The sequence below is a fragment of the Syngnathus typhle genome, linkage group LG9 (genome assembly GCF_033458585.1).
Source record: "Syngnathus typhle isolate RoL2023-S1 ecotype Sweden linkage group LG9, RoL_Styp_1.0, whole genome shotgun sequence".
Taxonomy (NCBI): Eukaryota; Metazoa; Chordata; class Actinopteri; order Syngnathiformes; family Syngnathidae; genus Syngnathus; species Syngnathus typhle.
The window spans coordinates 11589848-11617622 of NC_083746.1; the positions used below are offsets into that span (position 1 = coordinate 11589848).

General features: G+C 42.6%; 1 protein-coding gene across 4 annotated transcripts in view; it reads right to left on the bottom strand.

Moving 5' to 3' along the window:
* Positions 1-27775, bottom strand: part of gli2a (GLI family zinc finger 2a) — a 112289-nt gene that overhangs the window by 5490 nt on the left and 79024 nt on the right. For all 4 annotated transcript variants that reach the window (XM_061286803.1, XM_061286804.1, XM_061286805.1 and 1 more), the window contains 8 exons: positions 27480-27681; positions 27087-27285; positions 23244-23354; positions 13167-13307; positions 8287-8436; positions 4476-4640; positions 3981-4262; positions 1-367 (listed from right to left, as the gene is read on the bottom strand). In XM_061286803.1, the coding sequence (XP_061142787.1) occupies positions 1-367; positions 3981-4262; positions 4476-4640; positions 8287-8436; positions 13167-13307; positions 23244-23354; positions 27087-27285; positions 27480-27681 (1617 nt within the window). The remainder of the gene's footprint in view (positions 368-3980; positions 4263-4475; positions 4641-8286; positions 8437-13166; positions 13308-23243; positions 23355-27086; positions 27286-27479; positions 27682-27775) is intronic.

Consider the following 27775-nt stretch of genomic DNA (forward strand, 5'->3'; position numbering starts at 1 on the left):
CAGCTGTAGGTATTGGGGGCAGCTTAGTGTTGTTGCGTTGGCCCTGTAGGGGCTGTGGTGCAGAATTGACCCACGGGCAGGAGTCTCTCACCGTCTTCAGCTTTTCTTTCTTGATAGTCTCCATTTTGATGGTAACTGTGCCACAATGACTCACTGCTGTCCTCAGCTGAAGTCCCATCCCTGTCTGTTGTCCTCCAGCAGGAACAGTAGAGTCAACCAAAGGACATTCATCTTGTGCACTCAGGTCCCCAAAGCTGCCCCCACTGTGCATGGCCATCTCTACCCCACTGTCGTTGTTGTTGGTGCTGCTGAGAGGTGATGGCTGACTGCTACATGATGAGTGACCACCAGGACTGGACTGATACATCTAGTGAGGGACACCAAGCAACAAATGGACATAAATAAATAATACAAGCACTGATGTAACCCAAATGGAAAATCGAGGTAGTTTGGTGGTACACACGAGGCATGGAATAATTGACCTTTTAGACGGTACACCACAATCATGTTTTTTTCTAAATGCGCAAACTTCCCTAAACAGGTTAAGTTGACCTCTCCCCACACCCCAAGTTCTCAGCCTAAACACTATCAGTGCTTGTCAGAGTGAATTCCACATGAGACATTGGTACAACAACCAATCAGCGGCTTACTGCTTCTCGGGGTTCATTAAACGTACTGCATGGACAAAGTTTATGATGGAGGCATATATGGTGGCTAACTAGCATGCTAATATGTTACCGTCTAATAGTTTACATCACAGTATATGTATAATGTATATATGCGCAAAATGTAACTAATTTATTGTCCTAAAATCCGGGATGCGCATTATACATGGGTACGATTTTTTATTTTATTTTTTTATTTTGAAGAAAATCTCCCTTGAAATAAAACTTGAAATCACCTTTCTTCTTGTTTGTTGTCAATCGCGCATCGTATTCAGCTAACCCTAACCCTAACCCTAACCCAACACACTTAGTCAGTAAAATTCATAATTGACAACACATCGTTGATGCAATGGTGCTATCCTTGATGATGTGTCATTGTCAAATATTGTTTGTTTTTTAATCTCCATCGCAAACCGGATATCATACGGAGGCCGCCATTACAAATGCGCAGAACGGATGCGCAAGACACGTCAGCTATATAAAGAGCGAGAGTTCAGTTCTCAACCTAAATGCGTATTACAGGTAATATTTTATTTCACAACACTTTGCCTTGTTCCTTTCTTCTCTGCTGTTCACCCCAAACACGCTCCATACGAACACAATGCTCTCGTATCAGACGCTTGCTCAATCATCTGCTCGTTTGCTGTCACAATGTACCCTACACAAATCCGAAACATTTCTTTGCTATCGAGTTTGCTAGCGCATGCGCAGTGATACTGACCGGCAGAATAACATCCGGTTGTTCCCAAAGATTATCTTTTTTCTGAAATAATTTTACGTTTACGGACTTAAGTAGGAGTCAAAATTTGGGTGCGTATTATACCTGGGTACAGGCTTTTTTCCAGCATCGACATGCCATTTTTAGGGTGCGTATTATACATGGGGGCACATTATACATGAAAAAAACCCGATAAAAACAAGAAAGAAAAGAGAATAAAGTAAGAAAAGAGATAACAAAAATGGAAAAACCAGAAGCCCTTCATTTACAAATGTGATTGCACTTTAGTTTACCGTATTTGTTCTAATTATTGCCCATATTCTAATAATTGCCCAGTGTGTGTTAGCAATGACATAAATAAAAAACATTTATACCTCTAATTATCGCCCATGCTGCTAAAAATCCCCCCCAAAACTTACGTTTTCCTCCGCGCCCGCATGCCGACGTCATTGTGCAAGTTTAAATATGACTGATTTGACAGCACGCCGAATGTCCCTTTTAAATTGTTTTTATCCATAAACTATAATACAATTACACTTGTCACTCCGCTACAATATCCTCACACAATTACGTTATCGGCGCGTGCGCTCGAACAAGACGATCGCGATAACATGAGGTGCGCAACATGTGATGTACGACGGTAACGTGTCGCATCGATGGAGCGTCAATTGACGCACCCCGTTGTTAGAGGTAGATCAAAACAGCCGCTGTTCTAGTGTTAATAAACCAGTGAGATGCAGGTATTGCATACTACATAAGGAAAATATACATATCACCCATTTCAGTGCCCCTTGATGATCGGACAAAAGGTTTTCTCTATTAATCGCCCACCCCCCCTGTTGGACATAAACCTTCTCTAATTATTGCCCGGGGCGATAATTAGGATAAATACGGTACATATTTAAATGTTCAGATATTAAGATGTGATAGTTTTTGCACGATTTGAATGAGGCAAAATAACATGCTTTTTCTTTTCGAATATATTGTTACAATCATTTGTTGGAGATGTACTGTAATTATTTTCTGTATAAAAATTAAATTTGGTGTTCAAAAAGTCTTTTTTCAAACTTGAGTCTTGAAAAAGAGGGGGTCGTCTTATAATGAGGGTCGTCTTATATTCGGGCCAATACGGTACTAAATAATTAAATAATATATGAATTTTTTGCTGCTAAACAAGCACAGATAACCATGGCTTGGAGGAAGGCTATCCGACTTGCAAAACAATGACGTCAGAAATGTGACTGCCAAAGCAGGGAATACTTGCAATATGATGTCACATTAATGAGAGCATCACCCATCAATGTTGGACAAATTCAAGGTAACAAGGTATTAACATAACGATCTTCAAATTAATGTTTGCAGCCAATTATGAGTTAGTTTGGTGTGTCTTGCTTTGGTGAAATTAATGATAGTAAGCTTTGTACCAAGGCTGATAACGTGCCTAACTAGCATAGCGAACATGTTTACATCATCAAGGAGAGTAGTAGGGTCCTTTTTTTTCCTGGGGAAACTTTACCTTGACTCTTCTGCTAAAATTAATTGTAGCTTATCTCACATCCATAATTTTGTTTTTTGTCATTTTGTACATATGTTTAAAATCTGAACCTTCAATATACAAACAACATGCAGGCTTTAAGTTGTATGCAGTGAAAGAGGGAGAAAGAGAGAGTAGATGGAGACATGTAATAAGCACTCATGCATTAACAAAATTAGCTTGAATATATAATTATTAACTTTCAGTTAGCATGATAAGTGTTTGTTATTGTAACAAATGATGTGTCTTATATTGTTGAAAAATAAAGGGATCACAACACAAGTCGTTGTATGTTTAAGCTTTTACAGTACAGCAGCTAGACCTGTGATGTGACGAGGCTGACGTCAGGGCGCACGCGCGGCGTTGTTGACAAAGGACGAAGAATTTGATCGATGGATTTAATGATTTAGAGTGCACAGATGGTTTGATAATATTATTGCTTATATAATAGTTATTTGATATCTAATTTATATATCATTATATGGGCCTGTGGAATATTTTGAAGTGCAAGCGCCGTAAGCGCTTTTGTCGAATAAATTTCCCTCCAAAATGCGACTTATGCTCCGGAGCGACTTACTATATATTTATATATGCATATATGATATATACAGGTGTATATATACTCAAATTTAAAAGCTTAAACATGCAACTACTTGTGTTGTGATCCCACTAAAACCTTTGAATATAAATATTCTGTGATTACTGCTTTATGCATAAAAAGTAACAGTCTCATAAATTTGCCAGACTAATTCAAATGCAACAAGACATGAAAAGGCATTAACTCTTGTGGGTTGAGTCATGAGACAGAGAAAACGGAATGCTCACCTCAGTGCAGACTATCCATTTTGGAAATTTTAAGGGAAAGAGAAAAGCACTTTCAAGCAAAAAACTGAAAATGTGACTTAAGCATGCAGACAACTGTCAGTCAAATATTTAACCACAGTGTCAGTGGTGTCAGTGTTAGTAAATGTGGAAACAAAGGGACACAAGTCATGCCGATAACAGTATTCAATCAAATTACTAGAATGGCAATGACACCTTGAAGTGTACAATCATGACTCACAATGGTATTCTCAGTCTTGATTGATTTGACTTGTAGACAGTCTTCCATGCTTCTCATGGTGCCTTTGGCATCGGTCCTTTCATCCACACTTCCTGTGCCATTTCTAGAATGGAACTCATTCTCGCCATTGTCTTTGGGAGGTTGAAGTCCTCGAGGAGCGTCACTTCGCTGTTTCTTGGTGACATGAGCCTCCGGTCCGTGAACAGTCTTAACATGCTTCCTGAGAGAGCTGGGATCTGTGTAGCGCTTGGTACAACCCGCAATTTTACATACATATGGTTTCTGTTGAAAAGGATTAAACACAATTTGTTTAAATAGAGTTACAATTCAGCATTACACAGATAAGACAGACAAGCAGACAATATGTTTGACATGAATCATAACATTAACACTTTTACTAAGAAAAGACAAATCTTCAGAGTGTTGCCAATGCACGACTGTACCGTATATATGAAAGCTGTACTCCACACAAAGCTGGTTGACAACTTCACATACCTCATTAGAATGTGTACGATTCTGGTGCTTGGCTCGGTCTGAAGCATTTGAGAAAGCCTTGTTGCAGCCTTCATGCTCACACACATAGGGCTTCTCCCCAGTGTGAGACCGAAGGTGGGTCTTGAGATTCTCTAGCCGGGAGTAAGCTTTTGTGCAGCCCTCAAACTGCAAATAGACAGAAAGCCACAGCGTGAAATGGTGAGAAGAAATGCCACAGGGATCCATTCACCCATTCCCGACACCGTTTAAGTTGTTGAAGGTCAAGGAGTGCAGGACGCTATTTCAGCTGGCAGACTACACCCTGAACTGGTCGCCAGTCAGTTAAAGGGAACATATCTAGAGAAGTATTCAGACTCACATTCATACCATCATTGAGTGGGAACTGAATCCATGTTTCCTGCATAATTGCACTACCCACAAAATATTATAAATGTTTAACTTTTTTCTGGTTGCATTTTTCTTCTGTGATTTCTACATCTTTTGACCAATTACAATAATTCCAACTTTGAATTGTTCATTTTATCCCAACCAATGCAATAATTGCCACATACCAATTCTACATTTGTGGGGAAATGCTAATTAAAATACCCACCAAATAAATGACATATTTTCGTTTTTTTCCTTTAATTTCAACATCTTTTGACTACTGTTTTTTTCCATGTATAATGCGCAAAATTTAACTAATTTATTGTCCTAAAATCTGGGGTGCGCATTATACATGGGTACAATTATTATTATTATTATTTTTTTTTTTTTTAAGAAAATCATGGTACAACAATTTTTAAAGAAAATCTTGTCACGGATGGAGTGTGGAAAGGAGCGGGGCGACCAAGTGCAGCTTGGACCAGGGTTTATTGGAGGAACTCAAAACACAGACTTGGTAAACTAATTGTGATAAATAACTGGAACATCACTCAAATATTGGTGAGCCTGTTGAAAGTCTCACATATTTCTTCGCTATCGAGTTTGCTACTGCATGCGCAGTGATACTGACCGTCAGAATAACATCCGGTTGTTCCCAAAGATGATCTTTTTTCTGAAATAATTTTACGTTTACGGACTTAAGTAACCCGGCCGGGTCATACCAAAGACTATAAAAATGGGACCCATTGCCTCTCTGCTTGGCACTCAGCATTAAGGGTTGGAATTGGGGGGTTAGATCACCAAATGATTCCAGAGCGCGGCGCCGCTGCTGACTGCTCACTGCTCCCCTCTCCCCCAAGGGATGGATCAAAATCACACGGGGATGGGTCAAATGCAGAGGACAAATTTCACCACACCCAGATGCGTGTGTGACGATCATTGGGACTTTAAAAAAAAAATAATTGAAATAATTTTACGTTTATGGACTTAAGTAGGAGTCAAAATTTGGGTGCGTATTATACATGGGTACAGGCTTCTTTCCAGCATCGACAAGCCATTTTTAGGGTGCGTATTATACATGGGGGTGCATTATACATGGAAAAAAACGGTAATTCAATTCATTCCAACTCTAAACTCCCAAAGTCTAGGATAATCAGGGATACATTTTGTCTAATTCAAAAATTAAAATGTTTCACACGTTTTGGTGCCAAAAGTCCCCCATAGAGAATGCTCTATCACATTCAACATTACCGTATTTTCCGGATTATAAATTGCAGTTTTTTTCATAGTTTGGCCGCGGAAGTGCGATTTATACTCAGGACCGCCTTATGTGTGAAATTATTAACACATTAGCCTATAATTTCGCGTGTTATTTTCACACTAAACTGCACCAGGCTCTCTAGACCTGTAGAATAATTGGAACTGCATCCCTCGCTACTTCGGGTTTGGTTTATCGCGGCTTCACTACATCGCGGATTTTTTTTCAAAATTAAAAAACATTTATAAGTCAAAATAAAATTTCTAAATTGAGGAAACGTGGCTTTTCTAACCGCAGGTGGGAGTAGCGATTACAAACTCAGAAACAGTGGATCGCAGCTTCAATACCAAAGACAACCCTTATATTCAGTTTTATTTTATCAACAAGCTAATAGTGAGGATTTTGAGACGTAGAATGTTACTAGCAGGGCTGTGGACTCGGACTCGGGGACTCGGTCGAACTCGGTCATTTTTGCCGGACTCGGTGCTGATTTTGACCGAGTCCGACAATAAAAAAAAAACATCTGTGTTTATTTTTCGTGCGTATTTGCTTCGCTTGAGTTCAATATGGTTTTTGGTCAAAGCCGCATGCACGTCAGGGGAAATCCTGCAAAGGAGGAGGGACAAACAGAGCGATTGGTTTTGCTGGCGTTTTAATGAATGGCGACTGTGACTACGGGGGCCCATTAGGTCCAGAAAAGCTGACAAGACGCTTGCCAAAATGGCAAGGAAAAAATGCACAGCTAAACGAATATATGACGATGAACACAGGACGTTTTTAACAGAGTTAAAGTTGTTTTTTGTTGAACGCTATGGCAAGCCATTCTGCCTGATATGTCGGACGTCATTGGCACATTTAAAAGCTTCAAATGGTCAGCGCCACTTCCGCTCGCTTCATGCCAATATCGATAAGGACTTTGCAAAAGGGACTGAATTTCGCAAGCACAAGTTTGGAGACTTTGTCAGGCAGAAAAATAGGTACAGTTTTTCAAAAAAATTACGAAGCACTCAGAGACTGTCACACTTGCATTGTTTCAACTGGCTTGAAACATTGCACGGGCTAAAAAGCCATACAATGAAGTGGAGTTCGTTAAAATATGCCTCAGTGACGTTATTGAATTTTATTTTCAGCATGCTGCTGAGAATGCGCGTAGGAATACTGTCCACAGCCCTGCTTGCTTGTCATGAAGACAAATTTAATTGTTGCGCCCATGCCTGCCTGCCTGCGTGCGTGCACGTACAAGTCCCACAATGCCCCGCGCGCAGCCAAGATGGAAGAACCCTGGAGCAGCGATAGAACAATGTTTTGCCTCTAGATTTGGGGGGAAAACGGAGCGTAAGTTACGATCAATGCGGCCATGTTGAGTTGCACTTAGGCTGATGTTTACATTATGTACCAATGTCAAGGACGATTATGTCACCCAGCTTATATCATTGATGTGTTTCGATAGTTGTGGGGTCGTCACTAATTATTTGTGTTTAGATAAATGTCTGATAAAATAAAATGGATGGATGGATGAATGATGATCACAATTAAGTATAAAGTCTCCTTTGTAATATATACTCCTTGTAGCCTGTACCCAAAAAGAGGAGTTTCTTTGCTTCGAGGTTTATGCAAAGAGCTCACGTAATTATATTGTTGCATTTTGGTGAAGTGAATGAGTGGTCCGTCTGTATGACTGGTCTTTGAATGCACCCCGCTTCAATGGCAGAACGCAGATGAATTTAAAGACATCAAATGAGAATAATCCTTTATAAAAATTAAAATTGACTGACGCAAACGTGAGTTCTTCATGTTTTTATTGAAAACAACATAGTGCTGACGCCGTACGACATGGGTTTTTCGCTTTCCAAATAAGGGGTCGTCACTAATTATTTGTGTTTAGAGAAATGTCTGAGCTATAATGGTGTAATTAATGATTAAAACTTGAAAGTATCTGTTTATTGTATTTGTTTATATGTTTAATAAAGACATAGCCATCACAAAACTGTTGTAATTATTTAGATTTTGATCTAAATTAGCCTTGAATAAAGACTAAGCAGTCACATGAATTAACAGAAAAAATGGACAGCCGGACTCGGACTCATGGTCACAAGGCCGGACTCGGACTCCGTGCAAAAATGCGACCGAGTCCACAGCCCTGGTTACTAGTTACTTATCTTGTGTATCTCAATGTTCTGTCGTACTTACTGTGCATTTATGCGGCTTCTCGCCCGTGTGTCTCCTCATGTGGACCACCAGCATATACTGGGCCTTGAAGGGCTTTTGCTCTCGTGAACACTCCACCCACCGACACACAAACTCCTTCTTTTCACCATGGATGTGGTCATTGTTGATGTGCTGAAGAAACAACTCATCACATTGAGGAACATGTGCACTACAGGGGTACAGAGCTATTGCTTGGTGACAAAAATGAGTCAGTAAATTCTTGTCTTTTCCTTCAAGCACAAGCACAATAATGACACACATTGTGAGTAACCCTGCCATAAATAATGTCTGGCAGGCATTGTGCATCTGGCAACAGCAATGAAAAAAAAAAACTTTAAAAAAAATGTTTGTTTGTACAGTCTGTCCTCAGGTTTGTAGGTTTGTATATATAGTGCCTTGCGAAAGTATTCGGCCTTTAAACATCTCATGGAGCACTGTGCAAGCAATTATATTGAAATGGAAGGAGTATCAGACCACTGCAAATCTACCAAGACCCGGCCGTCCCTCCAAACTTTCATCTCAAACAAGGAGACGACTGATCAGAGATGCAGCCAAGAGGCCCATGATCACTCTGGATGAACTGCAGATAACTACAGCTGAGGTGGGAGAGTCTGTCCATAGGACAACAATCAGTCGTGCACTGCACAAATCTGGCCTTTATGGAAGAGTGGCAAGAAGAAAGGCATTTCTCAGAGATAGCCATAAAAAGTCTCATTTAAAGTTTGCCACAAGCCACCTGGAAGACACCAAACATGTGGAAGAAGGTGCCCAGGTCAGATTAAACAAAAATCGAACTTTTTGGCCACAATGCAAAACGATATGTTTGGCGTAAAAGCAACACAGCTCATCACCCTGAACGCACCATCCCCACTGTCAAACATGGTGGTGGCAGCATCATGGTTTGGGTCAGGGAAGATGGCTAAAATTGATGGGAAGATGGATGGAGCCAAATACAGGACCATTCTGGAAGAAAACCTGTTGGAGTCTGCAAAGACCTGAGACTGGGACGGAGATCTATCATCAAACAGGACAATGATCCAAAACATAAAGCCAAATCTACAATGGAATGGTTCACAAATAGACGTATCCAGGTGTTAGAATGGCCAAGTCAAAGTCCAGACCTGAATCCAATCGAGAATCTGTGGAAAGAGCTGAAGACTGCTGTTCACAAACGCTCTCCATCCAACCTCACTGAGCTCGAGCTGTTTGTTTGCTCGATGTGCAAAACTCATAGAGACATACCCCAAGCTACTTGCAGCTGTAATTGCAGCAAAAGGTGGCGCTACAAAGTATTAGCGCAAGGGGGCCGAATAATATTGCACGCCCCACTTTTCAGTTTTTTATTTGTGAAAAAGGTTTAAATTATCCAATCAATTTCGTTCCACTTCACGATTGTGTCCCACTTGTTGATTCTTGACAAAAAATTTAACTTTTACCGTTTTTTTCCGTGTATAGCATGCTGATGCTGGGAAAAAGCCTGTACCCATGTATAATACGCACCCAATTTTTATGAAATTTTTTTAATTTTTTTTTTTTTTTTTTTTTTTTTTAAGTCCCAATGATCGTCACACACGCAGGGAGGCAATGGGTCCCATTTTTATAGTCTTTGGTATGGTCTTAACTAGGCTGGATGTAATTTTTTTTGTTGGCGTTGATTTCTCCGACTGCCCGTAAACGCACCACCGCGCTCCGTGCGGACGTGAAAAAAGGCGGCTCTGTATGGGAGAGACATTGAAGAGGAATAAAAACACCCTTGGAAACCAAAACTTGCCCCTCGTCGTGACTCGGAGCCGCAACAAATGTTTCGGATTTGTGTAGGGTACATTGTGACAGCAAACGAGCAGGTGATCGAGCAAGCGTCTGATACGAGAGCATTGCGGTCGCATGGAGCGTGTTTGAAGTGAACAGCAGAGAAGAAAGGAACAAGGCAAAGTGTTGTGAAATAAAATGCACAGAACGGATGCGCAAGACACGTCAGCTATATAAAGAGCGAGAGTTGTTTTCTTCCTATTAGTTTCAATTAGCAGTTTCAATCAGCAAATAACAAAATGCGTATTACAGGTAATATTTTATTTCGCAACACTTTGCCTTGTTCCTTTCGTCTCTGCTGTTCATCCTAAAACACAAAGGCGCTCTTTAAGCAATGCGACAGTGAGCACCCGGCGCGCTGCGGTTGCGCGACCGCACCAAATTAAGCTCCCTGCGCAGTGCGCACTGAGGTCCACTTAAATTTTAGAAAGTACATCAGGACTTAAAAAATATCTTCTAAATTTCAGCGACGGCTCTGTCACAATAATGCGACCAGCGCGGTGCAGTTGGGCGGTCGGCGGCGCGCTACGGTTGAGCGTTCTCTCTCGCGCTCTCTCTCTCTCGCTCTCTCTCGCTCTCGCACGCACGCGCGCACACACGCAAACCGGATATCATACGGAGGCCGCCATTACAGATGCGCAGAACGGATGCGCAAGACACGTCAGCTATATAAAGAGCGAGAGTTCAGTTCTCTACCTAAATCCGTATTACAGGTAATATTTTATTTCACGACACTTTGCCTTGTTCCTTTCTTCTCTGCTGTTCACTTCAAACACGCTCTATGCGACCGCAATGCTCTCGTATCAGACGCTTGGTCGATCACCTGCTCGTTTGCTGTCACAATGTACCCTACACAAATCCGAAACATTTGTTGCGGCTCCGAGTCACGACGAGGGGCAAATTTTGGTTTCCAAGGGTGTTTTTATTCCTCTTCAACGTCTCTCCCATACAGAGCCGCCTTTTTCACGTCCGCACGGAGCGCGGTGGTGCGTTTACGGGCAGTCGGAGAAATCAACGCCAACAAAAAAAATTACATCCAGCCTATTTAAGACCATACCAAAGACTATAAAAATGGGACCCATTGCCTCCCTGCGTGTGTGACGATCATTGGGACTTAAAAAAAAAAAAAAGAATTTTTTTGTACCCATGTATAATGCGCACCCCAGATTTTAGGACAATAAATTAGTTAAATTTTGCGCACTATACACGGAAAAAAACGGTATATCTTTATGTTTGAAGCTTGAAATGTCGCGAAATGTTGAAAGGTTCAAGGGGGCCGAATACTTTCGCAAGGCACTGTAGAAATGGGGACTTCCTTCGTAACTTACCTGATTTACCTGATTACCTGAATATTGGATTTATATATCTTGTTTTGCATACAAAGAAATATTCAAAAACTTGGATTCCATGTACTGCTTACAAATAACTGCGCCCTGGAAGGAATCACTTAATTTCCTGAGGAGACACTGTAGTTGGCAATGCTCTAATTGTCGCTTCGTTTTACAAGTTAAAACTGCTGAGTAGTGGGCAGTTCTGCGTTCTATTTTGAGTGGAGGAAGACGAATGGAAACAAGTGTGTAATCTAGCAGAGACCTCTATTTTCAGGCAGCACACCACATCTTTTATTTTGGGGCTCTTCTAACTGGACTATTTTGGTTAAGCAGAAGCCAACGTTTACAGGTGCACTTGAACACACCAAGTGCTTTAAAAGATGTGGTCAAGAATTGAGGGGGCGGGTAAATCCCAATTGCAATCAAAACTTTGTAAAATGTATAAAATGTGTTATCTTATTTAAACTTGAGGAATCAGTTGCATCAATGGTCAAAAGATTGGTCAAAGATTCTTGACTGGTGGAGACCAAAGCCCACTCAGCAATTCTTACACATGCCCTCCTGACCAAAGCTCTGAGGTAACTGACAGTCAGTCGGAAATTGGAACGAGTGTTGAAATGTCAGAGAAAGGTGGCAGTTTTCTAAACGCCAGAGTTGCTGGCATGACGATGGATTTATGCGTGGCCCTCTGGGAATCAGGAGAAGGGGCTGTTGCTCAGAGAGAGGTCAGGGGTCAGGCAGCTGAGGGAGTGAGGGTCAGGGGCACACAGCTGCAAGGCTTGTCCCAAATTTGGCGAGAGCAGGAAGCCTGATTAACGCTGAGCATGTCAACAGGAAAAGATCAGTGGCAAAAGATTAGTGACTGGACAATTTTCTGATCAGACACAATCACATTAATTTAACAAGTGGCAGAAAAGTTATGTAAACTTTTATCTCAAATGAATTTAACCACAGCAAACAAAATGCTGAGGCTGATGAAATTGAGTTGTTCTCATGTCATCAATATGTCTTTTATATACCCACTCAGCAGTATGAATGCTGCTGGAAATACTGAATTTCCCCCAGGGGATCAATAATCCCTCTCTCCATCCGTCCGTCCGTCCAGCAACAGCCTGGGGGAAGACAGCTTCTTCCCCCAGGCTGTTGCTCTGATGAACTCACACCACTCTTAGAGTCTCAGAGTCATTGCTGTGCAATAACATCCTGCTCTCCACACCTTTTTTGAATTGTCTACAGTGTAGACTCTACACTGTTTGTACTATGTGTCCTCTCTGCATCCATTGCAGCCTGGTCATCCAGGAAGAGGGACCCTCCCATCTGTGGTCTCTTCTCAAGGTTTCTCATTTCCCCTAGGGGATGTCTGAGAATATTTGTCATTTTTCACGTCCTGAGTGTTGTTAGTCACCTAAATGTTGAACAGAGGCTGTGATGTACCGAAGTCAAAGTCCTTGTTTGGCACGCTCAAACATGGCGAATAAAAACTCTTGAATCTTGAATCTGAATCTTGAATCCATCCATCCATCCATCCATCCATCCATCCATCCATCCATCCATCCATCCATCCATCCATCCATCCATCCATCCATCGGTCTCAGGACATAAGCAAAATCAATGCATTTTACTGCGTATCAAATGCACATTAAATAAATAACTGCAGCATTTTACTGCATATTAATTAAATAACAGCAAATTGTCCGTCGATAAGACGAAATGCAAACTCACATGTACAAGTTGGTCTTGGGTATCATACTCCTTGGTACAACCTTCCCAGTGGCAGTTGGTCTCATATATGGCCTCAGGTTCGTGTTTGCACTCATCTTTATCAAGCTCTTCACTCATTTCCAGCATTCCTCCACCATGGTCCTTCAGACAAAGAGACAGAACTTAGTCTCATCAGTGGCTTTCTGGTTGATCAACCGTCAATCGTGATTGGCTGATTTTCATGGAAAAGTAAGTGATTGGCATATGGCAGTCAATGCCTTTTATTCCCGGAAAAAAAAAATCATTCAATTGCAGCTCGTACTTTGCAGCCTGTGCGCTGTGTAAAAAAAAAAAGAACATGCACGCATCAACATTTGTCCCTATTTTCTATCTATCTATCTATCTATCTATCTATCTATCTATCTATCTATCTATCTATCTATCTATCTATCTATCTATCTATCTATCTATCTATCTATCTATCTATCTATCTATCTATCTATCTATCTATCTATCTATCTATCTATCTATCTATCTATTAGGGGTGTAAATCGCGGGTTTTGTCACGATACGATATAATATCGATACAAAGAACTACGATACGATATTTGCCGATATCTTAAAGCCTGCTGCGATTCATTCACGATATATCGCGATATAGTGCTCTACGATCGCTATATTTTTTTAAAATAAAAAATATAAAACAATATCTTGAATTATAACAATTCATACGCAAAATCAACAAGGCACTGCAAACTCTTTATTTAGGAAATTACAAGAGTATTGCAGTATACAAAGTGCTTATTTTAACACTGAACTTATATGTTGTGTTTTTTCTTTAAATGTGCGGCGAGATTTGTGCTCCCTGAATATTTGATCACCGCATGGCAGGATTTACAAACTGCACGTGTCTTGTCGGTTGAGCCATCTTTTCTTTGGAATCCAAAGTGCTTCCAAACGAATGACTTGAAGCCTAAAGGGGAGCAAATTTCCTCGACACTAGCCATAGCACCAGCCCAGGAGCCGCATACTAGTTGTCGACTCCCCTTTCACGTGCCTGCTCTGCTCACAACACAACAACGCCGGGTGCACTGCTCCCGGAAAGAGGAAGCAAGCAACAATGAACTGGATTTCAAAATAAAGTCGCGTCTAATGTCCGAGGTCAAACACGGCGATATAAATCGATGTTTACGTTTAGCATCGATGCCAATAAATCTTAGAGCATTATATCGATTAATCGATGTGTATTGATGTATCGTTACACCCCCAAAAAAAAAAAAAAATATATATATATATATATATATATATATATATATATTCCTGCAGGGTATCTGATGACTGGCAGCTGTTCATGTTTCTCCCATCATGGGAGGACAAACCCCTACATGGGATGTACCATCGACAGATAAGTGAAGTGGCTGACATCAAGAAATCCTACCAATGGCTGGAAAAAGCTGGACTGAAGGACAGCACAGAGGCACTCATCATGGCTGCACAGGAACAGGCTCTGAACACCAGAGCAATAGAGGTCAAGATCTACCACACCAGACAAGACCCAAGGTGCAGGCTGTGCAAAGAGGCCCCTGAGACAGTCCAGCACATAACAGCAGGGTGTAAGATGCTAGCAGGGAAAGCATACATGGAACGTCATAACCAAGTGGCTGGCATAGTGTACAGGAACATCTGTGCAGAGTATGGACTGGAAGCCCCAAGTTCAAAGTGGGAAGCACCCCCTAAGGTGACAGAGAATGGGCGAGCCAAGATCCTGTGGGACTTCCAGATCCAGACTGACAAGAAGGTGATGGCGAACCAACCGGACATTGTGGTGGTGGATAAACAACAGAAGAAGGCCGTGATAGTGGATGTAGCAATACCAAGCGATGGCAACATCAGGAAAAAAGAACTTGAGAAGCTAGAGAAATACCAGGGCCTCAAAGAAGAGCTTGAGAAGGCCTGGAAAGTGAAGGCCTCGGTGGTGCCCGTGGTCATTGGGGCACTTGGGGCAGTGACCCCCAAACTGGAGGAGTGGCTACAGCAGATTCCAGGAACAACATCAGACATCTCAGTCCAGAAGAGTGCAGTGCTAGGAACAGCCAAAATACTGCGCAGAACCCTCAAGCTCCCAGGCCTCTGGTAGAGGACCCGAGCTTGGAGTGGGAGACCACCCGCGGAGGGTGAGAGGGGAATTTTTTATATATATATATATATATATATATATATAAAATAGGGATGCACCGAAAATTCGGCCACCGAATATTTTCGGCCGAAAATGACCCAAAAGTTTTCGGTTTTTGGCCGAAAGACCTAAATCACCGAAACAACACGGCCGAAACTTGTGATGACGTGAGCAAACAGCGCAGCCAGCACGCGGGATAACGGGATAAGAGCCAGCATGTCTGCGGTGTGGACTGATTTCACTATCTCAGAGAAAGACCCACGGATAGCGATTTGCAAAACATGCAATGCTGAAAAAAATGCTATATAAATAAAATATAAATATATAAATAAATATAAATAATATAATATAAGATAATAATATTAATATTATAACGATATTATTAATATAATATATAATATAAATAAATCCATAAATGCTGTGGTTCTAATAACTGACAATCATTTCTTTCGGTGTTTCGGTTTTCGGCCTTGGTTTCCTCATTTTTGGTTTTCGGTTTCGGCCAAGAATATTTATTTCGGTGCATCCCTAATATATATATACAGACGTTTATATATATATATATATATATATATATATATATATATATATATATATATATATATATATATATATATATATATATATATATATATATATATATAAAAAATTCCCCTCTCACCCTCCGCGGGTGGTTTTTTCCACTCCAAGCTCGGGTCCTCTACCAGAGGCCTGGGAGCTTGAGGGTTCTGCGCAGTATTTTGGCTGTTCCTAGCACTGCACTCTTCTGGACTGAGATGTCTGATGTTGTTCCTGGAATCTGCTGTAGCCACTCCTCCAGTTTGGGGGTCACTGCCCCAAGTGCCCCAATGACCACGGGCACCACCGAGGCCTTCACTTTCCAGGCCTTCTCAAGCTCTTCTTTGAGGCCCTGGTATTTCTCTAGCTTCTCAAGTTCTTTTTTCCTGATGTTGCCATCGCTTGGTATTGCTACATCCACTACAACGGCCTTCTTCTGCTGTTTGTCCACCACCACAATGTCCGGTTGGTTCGCCATCACCTTCTTGTCAGTCTGGATCTGGAAGTCCCACAGGATCTTGGCTCGCCCGTTCTCTGCCACCTTAGGGGGTGCTTCCCACTTTGACCTTGGGGCTTCCAGTCCATACTCTGCACAGATGTTCCTGTACACTATGCCAGCCACTTGGTTATGACGTTCCATGTATGCTTTCCCTGCTAGCATCTTACACCCTGCTGTTATGTGCTGGACTGTCTCAGGGGCCTCTTTGCACAGCCTACACCTTGGGTCTTGTCTGGTGTGGTAGATCTTGGCCTCTATTGCTCTGGTGTTCAGAGCCTGTTCCTGTGCAGCCATGATGAGTGCCTCTGTGCTGTCCTTCAGTCCAGCTTTTTCCAGCCATTGGTAGGATTTCTTGATGTCAGCCACTTCACTTATCTGCCGATGGTACATCCCATGTAGGGGTTTGTCCTCCCATGATGGTGTCTCTAGCCACTCTTCCTCTGTTTGCCATTGTCTGAGACATTCACTGAGCACGTCATCCGTTCGGGCCTTTTCTTTGATGTACTCATGGATCTTGGCTGTTTCATCCCGAACAGTGGCTCTCACACTCAGTAGTCCTCGGCCTCCTTCTTTACGGCTAGTGTACAGTCTCAGGGTGCTGGACTTAGGGTGGAACCCTCCGTGCATGGTTAGGAGCTTCCGTGTCTTGACATCTGTGGTCTGCGTCTCTTCCTTTGGCCAGCTTATTATTCCTGCAGGGTATCTGATGACTGGCAGGGCGTAGCTGTTTATTGCCCGGATCTTGTTCTTGCCATTTAGCTGACTTCTGAGGACTTGCCTTACTCGTTGTAGGTATTTGGCTGTGGCTCCTCTCCTTGTGGCTTCATCGAGGTTGCCATTTGCTTGTTGGATACCAAGGTACTTGTAGCTATCCTCAATGTCTGTTATTGTTCCTTCTGGGAGTGAGACCCCTTCTGTATGGACTACCTTCCCTCTCTTTGTCACCATGCGACCGCACTTCTCTAGTCCGAATGACATTCCAATGTCTGTGCTGTAGATCCTGGTTGTGTGGATCAGTGAATCGATGTCTCGTTCGCTCTTGGCATACAACTTTATGTCATCCATGTATAGGAGGTGACTGATGGTGGTCCCATTTTTGAGTCGGTATCCGTAGCCAGTCTTGTTGATTATTTGGCTGAGGGGCTTCAGACCTATGCAGAACAGCAGTGGGGTCAGAGCATCTCCTTGGTATATGCCACATTTGATGGAGACTTGTGCAATTGGCTTGTAATTGGCCTCAAGGGTTGTTTTCCACAGTCCCATCGAGTTTGCAATGAAGGCTCTCAGGTTCCTGTTGATGTTGTACAGTTCCAAGCATTCAGTGATCCATGAGTGTGGCATGGAGTCGTAGGCTTTCTTGTAATCAATCCAGGCAGTGCACAGGTTGGTGTGTCGAGTCTTGCAGTCTCGGGCGACTGTTCCGTCAACCAGCAGCTGGTGTTTGGCTCCTCTGGTATTGCTGCCTATGCCTTTCTGTGTTGTGCTCATGTATTGAGCCATGTGTACACTTATCTTAGCCGCTATGATGCCTGACATGATCTTCCATGTTGTAGGGAGACAGGTTATTGGCCGATAGTTGGATGGGTCTGTACCCTTGTACCCTTTGCGGGATCCTTCAGGATCAGGATTGTGCGTCCTTCAGTTAACCATTCGGGGTGAGTTCCAACTTTTAGTAGCTGGTTCATTTGTTCTGCTAGGCGCTCATGGAGTGCAGTGAGCTTCTTAATCCAGTAGGCATGGATCATATCTGGCCCGGGTGCTGTCCAGTTCTTCATACCTGAGACTCTCTCTTGGATGTCTGCCACAGTGATGGTAACTGGGTTCTGCTCAGGGTGGTTGCTGTGGTCTTCTCTTAGAGAGACTAGCCATTGTGCCTCACTGTTGTGTGATGTGTCCTTCTCCCATATGCCCTTCCAGTATTGCACAGTCTCCAGCCTTGGTGCGTCCATTCTGCTGTTGTTACACTGCCATTGAGAGTACACTTTTCCTGGTTGGGTTGTGAAGAGCCTGTTTATTCGCCTGGCTTCACTTTCTCTTGTGTATCTCTTTAGGCGGCTGGACAGGGCTAGGAGCCTCTGTTTGGCAGTCTCCAGTGCTTCAGGTACGTTCATCTGGCTGTAATTCTTGGGTGTTGGTTTCTTCATTGCACCTTTCTGGATCTCTGATAGTTGGCTCACGTCTCTCCGCACTGTCTTGATCTTAGCCTCCAACCTTCTTTTCCATGGTGGGTCTTGTATCTCATGCTTGATATTGCTCTTGTAACCAAGCATCTCCAGGATCACTGTTGCTGAAGTGTATATCAACTCATTTGTTTCAGTGATGGTGGTTGTAGGGATTGCATATCCTCTTGGAGCTGTGTGCCCAATTTCTTGGGCAGTTGATATTGACTCCTCTCTGACCTGGAATTCGGGTTCCCATTTGTCTTGGCATCTGTGTTGTACCTCGTCAATCTCAAGTTGTGAAATCAATTGTCGTTTCTGGATATTGGAGCACTGAGTTACTAGTTGTTTAGCAGTTAGTGTTGAGTGTGGACATCGCTCCTTCCATTGCTCCCACATTCTCTTCATGTACCCTCTCTGACTTGGTGTACTGGAGTAGTAGCACTCCAACAGTGTTAGGTTCTCACATCTCGCCCATTTCCGCCTTGTTCCAGTAGCCCACTTTACATCTAGGCGTTCTGGTTCCCCAACGCCTGACGCAGACCTTGTTTGACCGGGCGACGTCTGAGCCGGCATCTCATTTGATTCTTTATCTCTCATCATGTTTATGAGGTAGGCGATATCGTCAAGGGTCTTGCCCACAGACCCACACTAGATGACCGACCAGGTCTCGAACCCGGGTCCCGCTGGTTGATAGTCTGGCGACTATCCTACTGAGCTATCCAGCCGATATATATATATATATATATATATACACATCAATGCACACTACCAATATATATATATATATATATATATATATATATATCAAAGTCAAAGTCTGGTTTATTGTCAATTTCTTCACATGTCAAGACACACAAAGAGATACAAATTACGTTCCCACTATCCCACGGTGACAATACATAGTACACAATATACATACAAGTAAACAACACAAAAAGGAAAAACAAGAAGGCACAAACAATGAATAAATAAGAGTGATGAATAAATAATGAATAAACAAATAACATAATATATAAGAGGAGCAAAATTGGAGCAAGTGTGCACACAGCAGACAGTCAGAATATAGCGCAAAAGTACAGGACACTACGCAGAAGGGGGGCTATACATAGTATTATATATATTAGAATTTTTTTGTCAAGAATCAACAAGTGGGACACAATCGTGAAGTGGAACAAAATTGATTGGATAATTTAAACCTTTTTAACAAATAAAAAACTGAAAAGTGGGGCGTGCAATATCACTCTGCCCCCTTGCGCTAATACTTTGTAGCGCCACCTTTTGCTGCAATTACAGCTGCAAGTCGCTTGGGGTATGTCTTTATCAGTTTTGCACATCGAGAGACTGGAATTCTTGCCCATTCTTCCTTGCAAAACAGCTCGAGCTCAGTGAGGTTGTATGGAGAGCGTTTGTGAACAGCAGTCTTCAGCTCTTTCCACAGATTCTCGATTGGATTCAGGTCTGGACTTTGACTTGGCCATTCTAACACCTGGATACGTCTATATCGGCGGAAGCGAGTTTTGTGGCGATCTGGACTTTGAAGCAGGGACATTAAAGGCGCTCGGTCTGCTCCGTCCTGAAGCGAGAGCGGGGGCGTCCGGGCCAGGCTGGCGGCCAACCCAGCTCGACCGGCCGTGCCTTCCTTTCTTCGGGCGAACGTTCGATCGCTGGGCATCAACATGCCTGCTGAGATCTATGAAACGGACAGTGCGTAACTGCTGTGCATCTGGAGCGGCTAGCGTGCTATCGGGCGGACCGGGCCATTGTACGAGGGGGAACATCGCGAGGAGGTGGAATGCGTGTCTACATCCGTGACGAATGGTGCCGGGACTCTGTGGTGGGATGCAAGCACTGCTCGCCTCTGGCGAAGTTTGTGATCTTCAGGCTTTTGGCGTCCTGAACTCTCTCCCCCGTTGTTTACTTGTATGTTACTCGTGTACTGTGTCTCGTCACCGTGGGATGGAGGAAACGTAATTTCGATTTCTTTGTGTGTCTTGGCATGAAGGAATTGACAATAAAGCTGACTCTGACTCTCTGACTCTGATTTGTGAACCATTCCATTATAGATTTGGCTTTATGTTTTGGATCATTGTCCTGTTTGATGATAAATCTCCGTCGCAGTCTCAGGTCTTTTGCAGACTCCAACAGGTTTTCTTCCAGAATGGTCCTGTATTTGGCTCCATCCATCTTCCCATCAATTTTAGCCATCTTCCCTGTCCCTGCTGAAGAAAAGCAGACCCAAACCATGATGCTGCCACCACCATGTTTGACAGTGGGGATGGTGCGTTCAGGGTGATGAGTTGTGTTGCTTTTACGCCAAACATATCATTTTGCATTGTGGCCAAAAAGTTCGATTTTTGTTTCATCTGACCTGAGCACCTTCTTCCACATGTTTGGTGTCTTCCAGGTGGCTTGTGGCAAACTTTAAATGAGACTTTTTATGGATATCTCTGAGAAATGACTTTCTTCTTGCCACTCTTCCATAAAGGCCAGATTTGTGCAGTGCACGACTGATTGTTGTCCTATGGACAGACTCTCCCACCTCAGCTGTAGTTATCTGCAGTTCATCCAGAGTGATCATGGGCCTCTTGGCTGCATCTCCGATCAGTCGTCTCCTTGTTTGAGATGAAAGTTTGGAGGGACGGCCGGGTCTTGGTAGATTTGCAGTGGTCTGATACTCCTTCCATTTCAATATAATTGCTTGCACAGTGCTCCTTGAGATGTTTAAAGCTTGGGAAATCTTTTTGTATCTAAATCCGGCTTTAAACTTCTCCACAACAGTATCTCGGACCTGCCTGGTGTGTTCCGTTGTCTTTATGGTACTCTCTGCGCTTTACACAGAACCCTGAGACTATCAAAGAGCCGGTGCATTTATACGGAGATTTGATTACACACAGGTCCATTCTATTTATCATCACCAGTCATTTAGGACAACATTGGATCATTCAAAGATCCTCACTGAACTTCTGGAGTGAGTTTGCTGCACTGAAAGTAAAGGGCCGAATAATAATATAGCACGCCCCACTTTTCAGTTTTTTATTTGTTAAAAAAGTTTAAATTATCCAATCAATTTCGTTCCACTACACGATTGTGTCCCACTTGTTGATTTTTGACAAAAAATTAAAATTTTATATCTTTATGTTTGAAGCCTGAAATGTGGCGAAATATTGAAAGGTTCAAGGGGGCCGAATACTTTCGCAAGGCACTGTATACACACACACACAGTCACAAACCTCGGTTTTTCGAACGTCCCGGTTCTCGAACAAACCGACTGCGCGGCCCGGATGCCGACTGACTCCATTCGTTATTGTATTTTCGTTACTTTGAGGATTGTATTAACCCCTAATCATGCCTCCAAAGAAAGCAAGTGGGAGCAGTAAAGCCATCCTAAAACACAGACGCTCTTAAAGCAATGCGACAGTGAGCGCCCGGCGCGCTGCGGTTGGGCGATCGGACCAAATTAAGCTCCCTGCGCACTGAGGTCCAATTAAATTTTGGAAAGTACATCAGGACTTTAAATATATTTTCTAAATTTCAACGACGACTCTGTCACAATAATGCGACCAGCGCGGTGCAGTTTCGCGGTCGGTGGCGAGGTACGGTTGCGTGTTCGGTGGTGCGCTGCAGTTGCGCGATTGGACAACAATGCGCAAATGAAAAAATGCTTAAAAAAAGGTGTTTTTTTAGTCTTGGAACGGATTCAATTTTTTTCCATTATTTGTAATGTGGGCGGCTCGGTGTCACACTGGGTAGCACGTCCGCCTCACAGTTAGGAGGGTGCGGGTTCGATTCCACCTCCGGCCCTCCCTTTGTGGAGTTTGCATGTTCTCCCCGGGCCTGCGTGGGTTTTCTCCGGGCACTCCGGTTTCCTCCCGCATCCCAAAAACATGCTTGGTAGGTCGATTGAAGACTCCAAATTGTCCCTAGGTATGAGTGTGAGTGCAAATGGTTGTTTGTCTCTGTGTGCCCTGCGATTGGCTGGCAACCGGTTCAGGGTGTCCCCCGCCTACTGCCCGATGACGGTTGGGATAGGCTCCAGCGCGCCCGCGACCCCCGTGGGGACTAAGCGGTTCAGAAAATGGATGGATGGATGGATTTGTAATGTGGAAAATAGATTCGCAATTCGACCGATTCACTTCTAGTACCGCCTTCTGGAACGGATTGTGGTCGAAAACCGAGGTTTGACTGTATATATATGTATATACAGTGGAGCCTCAAAACGCATAAGCGGCCGAGCCCTGGTCACGTCACACTTTTCTTTCTTTTTTTCTTTTTCTTTTTCTTTTTTCATCTGCTTTCCCCTATGCCAGGGGTTGTGAACCTTTTTGACGGAGAGAACCATGCATGCCCATTTTTTACGAATAATTTCCCGTGAGAGCCATATCATTTAAAAAAAAACAATAGGCTAGATACAATTAAAAGCATGTATTTTAATCAAGACCAACGATTTTTTGAGTGTACTAATGTTTTCTTTTTAATAATGTCACCAAAAGAGCCATATCTGGCTCGCGAGCCATTGGTTCCCGACGCCTGCCCTATGCTATGTTGGGTGACTCCCACCCAAATATGTGGCACATATGTGGTCTCACAGCGGCGGAGCCTTTGACAATTAAAGCTCTGTGTTTTTCGAAACAAATATAAAATGGTGTGATTTTATTTTTTCCATTTTTCCACAAAGGTTCACAATGTACTTTGGATTTCCTCACCAGAGAGGTTGGTGAGATGGGCAGAGGTCCTTCGACTTCCATTTTAACCTTTGTCCTTTTGGAGTTCAATGGGTTGACTGTGCTGCTCACGGCTGGATCTCCACTGGCATTCTGAAGGACAGATATGACAGACATTGTTACACAGTCACAGGCAAAGTACATTTACAATCTATGAGAAGAGGAAGTCATAAGCCAGATCATAGCCAGCTGTGGAGACTAAACAATTTAGACTGGTTTATGATCGCCCAAGCCACAGGGAAATATGAAAGAAAAGAAGTTATTACTCTGAGAGGGAATATAAATAATGAGAGGGCTTTGATCTGCGGACAAATTCTAATACTTGACAAAAAGACAAAGAAACATGGCTTCTTAAATTTCTAATGGAGTTTAAAAAAGGAACTTTATTAAAAGTAAAAATATTTTGTAAATGAGTATCTGAGTGGGCGGGCTCTGAATCCCACCCCCAAATAAGCTTTAAAATCTGTGCACATTCAACATTCCCATGGGTACTGTTGGCATTTGCAAGAAGACGGAATTTCCCAATGTTGAAAATTAGTTGGGGCCAGCTACACTTTTAATATATGTTGGAAAATGATTCACCGAAGGGGAAGTTTACACGAGGAGTCTCTCTAATGTAAACAGTGGGCTGATAAAACGAGACAGAAAACAGTAGGAAGGCAGACTAATGGAACTGCAAGGGTGTTTTGTACATATTTCTATCCCGAGACATCATTAAATAAATAAAATAAATAAATGAAGATGAACATTTTGCCCAATGTTAAACAAGATTTTTTTCCCTGTACCATATTGTTAAAAAATTCAGAAATGCGACGCCTGACAACAAGGAACAATGACAGCGGCATAAAGTGAGACTCCATGTGTCACATCTCCACTATGCTCTCGCCCTGCTGGCCGGCTGACGCGCACTCGCCAATATGGAACCACACACGCTACTTAGCGCTGAACGGCACCACCTGCGCCCCTTGTTTCCGGCGACTTGTATTTAAAGCCCACACTCCCGTCAGTATGGACTGGTTCGTCTTCCTTGATTCCCGCATGCCTGCCACCTATTTCAGCTATTCTACCTGATTCCCGGTTTCTTGATTCGCTGAGTAGCAAAAGCCGTTTTTTTCTGATCTACTCTGGCTCGACCTTCTGCCTGTCACTGACCATGAGCTTGCTATGCCCCTGTCTGCATCGACACAGTCACTGACCGACTCGTCAGCTTGCCTCGTACTCCTGCTCTGCTGGCATCTCAGCCCTCCTTTTCCCCTTTTCCAAAATAAAGAGCCCGTGTTGCACTTGGTTGTCCTGCCACTTTCGTGACACCATGTTTGTATTATGTTCTTATATAGACAATAACTGTGCTAATCAATATTTAAGTTGCAGGATGCAACGTGCAGCAATTGAATAACATTTTACAAATCTGTGTCAAAAGACTTATCACGGTATGTAGGGATATTCAGGTAAGTGTGAGCAGGTGCACGCTCACGGCAAATATACCACAAATATACCATTATTATTATTGCCATGTGGGCTCAGGAACACTTCAGAAAACCATTTTCGGTTAACACAGTTTATTGCTTCGTCTATAAATGCAAGTTAAAACTACAAACTATTGAAAGAAAAAGCCATGTATGAATAACACCCAAAACGGCTACCGGCTTCTCTGGGTCCAAGCGCAACTGAGCTGAACTGATGCAAAGTGTAAATGTGTGCAGTCGTCTGACGGGTTCATATTTGATTTCAGAAATCCTGTCCATCCTTCTGTCTAAAGAGGAGAAGAATTCTGTCTACAAGACGTCAACAATTTGTGTCCTCAGTTTTCAAATGGTTATTGAGTGCTGCTAAAACAAAAGGAAAATGACAATATGATGATTTAGAACAGTGTTAAAAATGCCCAGTTGAAGCCTTTTTGAAACATGTTCAAGGCATTCAATTCAAAATGAGTCAATATTTGCATAAATAAAATATAGTTCTGTTTGAACATGAACTATCTTATCTTTGCGCTGTATTCAATATAATATAATATAATTTTTTTCCATGTACAATGCGCAAACTTTAACTAATTTATTGTCCTAAAATCTGGGGTGCGCATTATACATGGGTACATTTTTTTTTTTTTTTAATCCGGATATCATACAGAGGCCGCCATTACAGATGCGCTTTCTTCTCTGCTGTTCACTTCAAACACGCTCCATACGAACACAATGCTCTCGTATCAGACGCTTGCTCGATCACTTGCTCGTTTGCTGTCACAATGTACCCTACACAAATCCGAAACATTTCTTCGCTGCTGAGTTTGCTAGCGCATGCGCAGTGATACTGACCGGCAGAATAACATCCGGTTGTTCCCAAAGATGATCTTTTTTCTGAAATAATTTTACGTTTACGGACTTGAGTAGGAGTCAAAATTTGGGTGCGTATTATACATGGGCACAGGCTTTTTTCCAGCATCAACAGGCCATTTTTAGGGTGCGTATTATACATGGGGGCGCATTATACATGGAAAAAAACGGTAGGTTGAAAAGTGTTTGCAAATTGCATTCTGTTTTTAATTTACAATTTACATCACATCACATTTACATTTGGCTTGCTATATCTTTTGTGACTGTCCTAAAACCTTTTGGACACATTTTGCATAATTCATTCATTTATTCATTCACATGATCATAATTCACATTTAAACATTTTTTGGTAGCTTCCTCACTTGAAAATTTTAGTTTAGATACTCCAGGTGACAAATTATCATCTTTGTGTCAGTAAAATTTTTATATGTACAGTGATCCCTCATTTATTGCGGGAGATGCGTTCCGGAATCACCCGTGAAAATGAAAATCCGCAAGGTAGAAACGGTATATGTATTTAGGAATTTTAACACATTGTATTAAAATCCAACACGTAGTGTTTCTTGTTGGCCGCTAGGAAGCAGGGGTGTAATGCTAGTATATTAGAAGAGTGGTGCCAAGAAATGCAAAGTATCCACCTGCAGAATTATCACTTTACACTAATCTGGGGACATCATGCATCGCGAAACCTAAGTGAGCCACGATTGCGCATGAATCTTCTGTTGCATTGTGGTGCAGGACACAATATTGAAGCTTTTTAAACACTCTCCAATACTTTTACACTAAATCAACGTTTCCCATTCCCTTAATAACCACACTGTTCTGTGCATGTATTGTACTTTACAGTAAATAAAAGAAGAAACACGTGATATTGTCACGTGCCTCAACTCCTTCTGCACCGGTTGGTACTTCTTTCCTCGCACGCGGCCGGCTGCCGCCTCCTGTGCTTGAACTCAGTCACGTCCACAGTGACGCACATTACACAGAGGCAGGCCCCTCGCTATCACGCTAAATGCTGTTTTCCCGTCACTTATAAACCTGCAAAGTCGCGCATTTGCGAAAGGTGAAGCACAACGTGGCAAGGGATCACTGTACATATGATGCAAGTCCTGGCACTGAGTAAAAGATAGAACTGAACGAAAATGAGACTGATCATTCAAATTCAATCAACTTTTCATCCCACCATTGGTATAGTGGCTCCACCCTCATTTCAATGTGTTGTTTAAATGAAAAAAAAAAAAAAAACAATGACTGCCTTAACAGATAGAAGAAATAGCTCACATAAAATATGAAATTCATTGACAGTGAAAATATGTCTTACTCGACCTCAGCGTTTTGAATATCTTTGAATGTCTGAGTTTGATGTTAAGGCATGGTTGTTTATTCTCTAATTTGAGAACAGTGAGACCAATAAATATCTCTCAAAGAGGCATGAGAAGATATAGAGCAACACCATTTGGTCAAACATTCAGGTTTATCGATCAGACCATCTCACCTGATTAGCTTCTGATGTAGTGCTGTTATGAGAAGTGGACATAGGCGGAGTGACCAGGGAATGCTGGCGGGCAGAGAACGAGGATGGTGGCGGTTGAATGAGAGGGGGATTGTGGCCAAAGGCATTCAGACCTCTCTGTTGCGACAACAACTGCTGATACGCCACTGGGTTAATGGGATGAGGGAAGCTGAATGAAGGGCTGGAATATAAGGAAAAGAAAAGGCTATTACATCACAGGACAGACAAACACACTTTGGTGTCTATATACACACAAAAGTCAGTTCCTAAAAATTAGGACGCTCTTAGCCGATGAGTATAACTTTACCTGATTAAGGAATGCTGTACAGTTCTCTGTAGAGTATATGTTACTGATATATGACAGCTTCTTCATACCTGATTCCTCCGACTGAAAGGTGTCCATAGGAGCTGCTGGCAGCCGAACTAGAACGGGAGTTGTTGATGTAGGCAACCAGGGAGTTAGGTGAGGTGCGGATCATGGTCTGCAGGTCGATGCTGGCATCTGATAGCGGAGAGATGGATAGTGCCCTTTTCCTGCTCAGTCGGGGTGTCATCCGAGGACTGGAAAAACGCGACACTGTACACATACCAAAAAAGCATGCGCTGTAGTTTTACCATTTTTGCATGCTAAATCACCAGAATATGATGTCAAATGGTTGAGTGAAAATTTT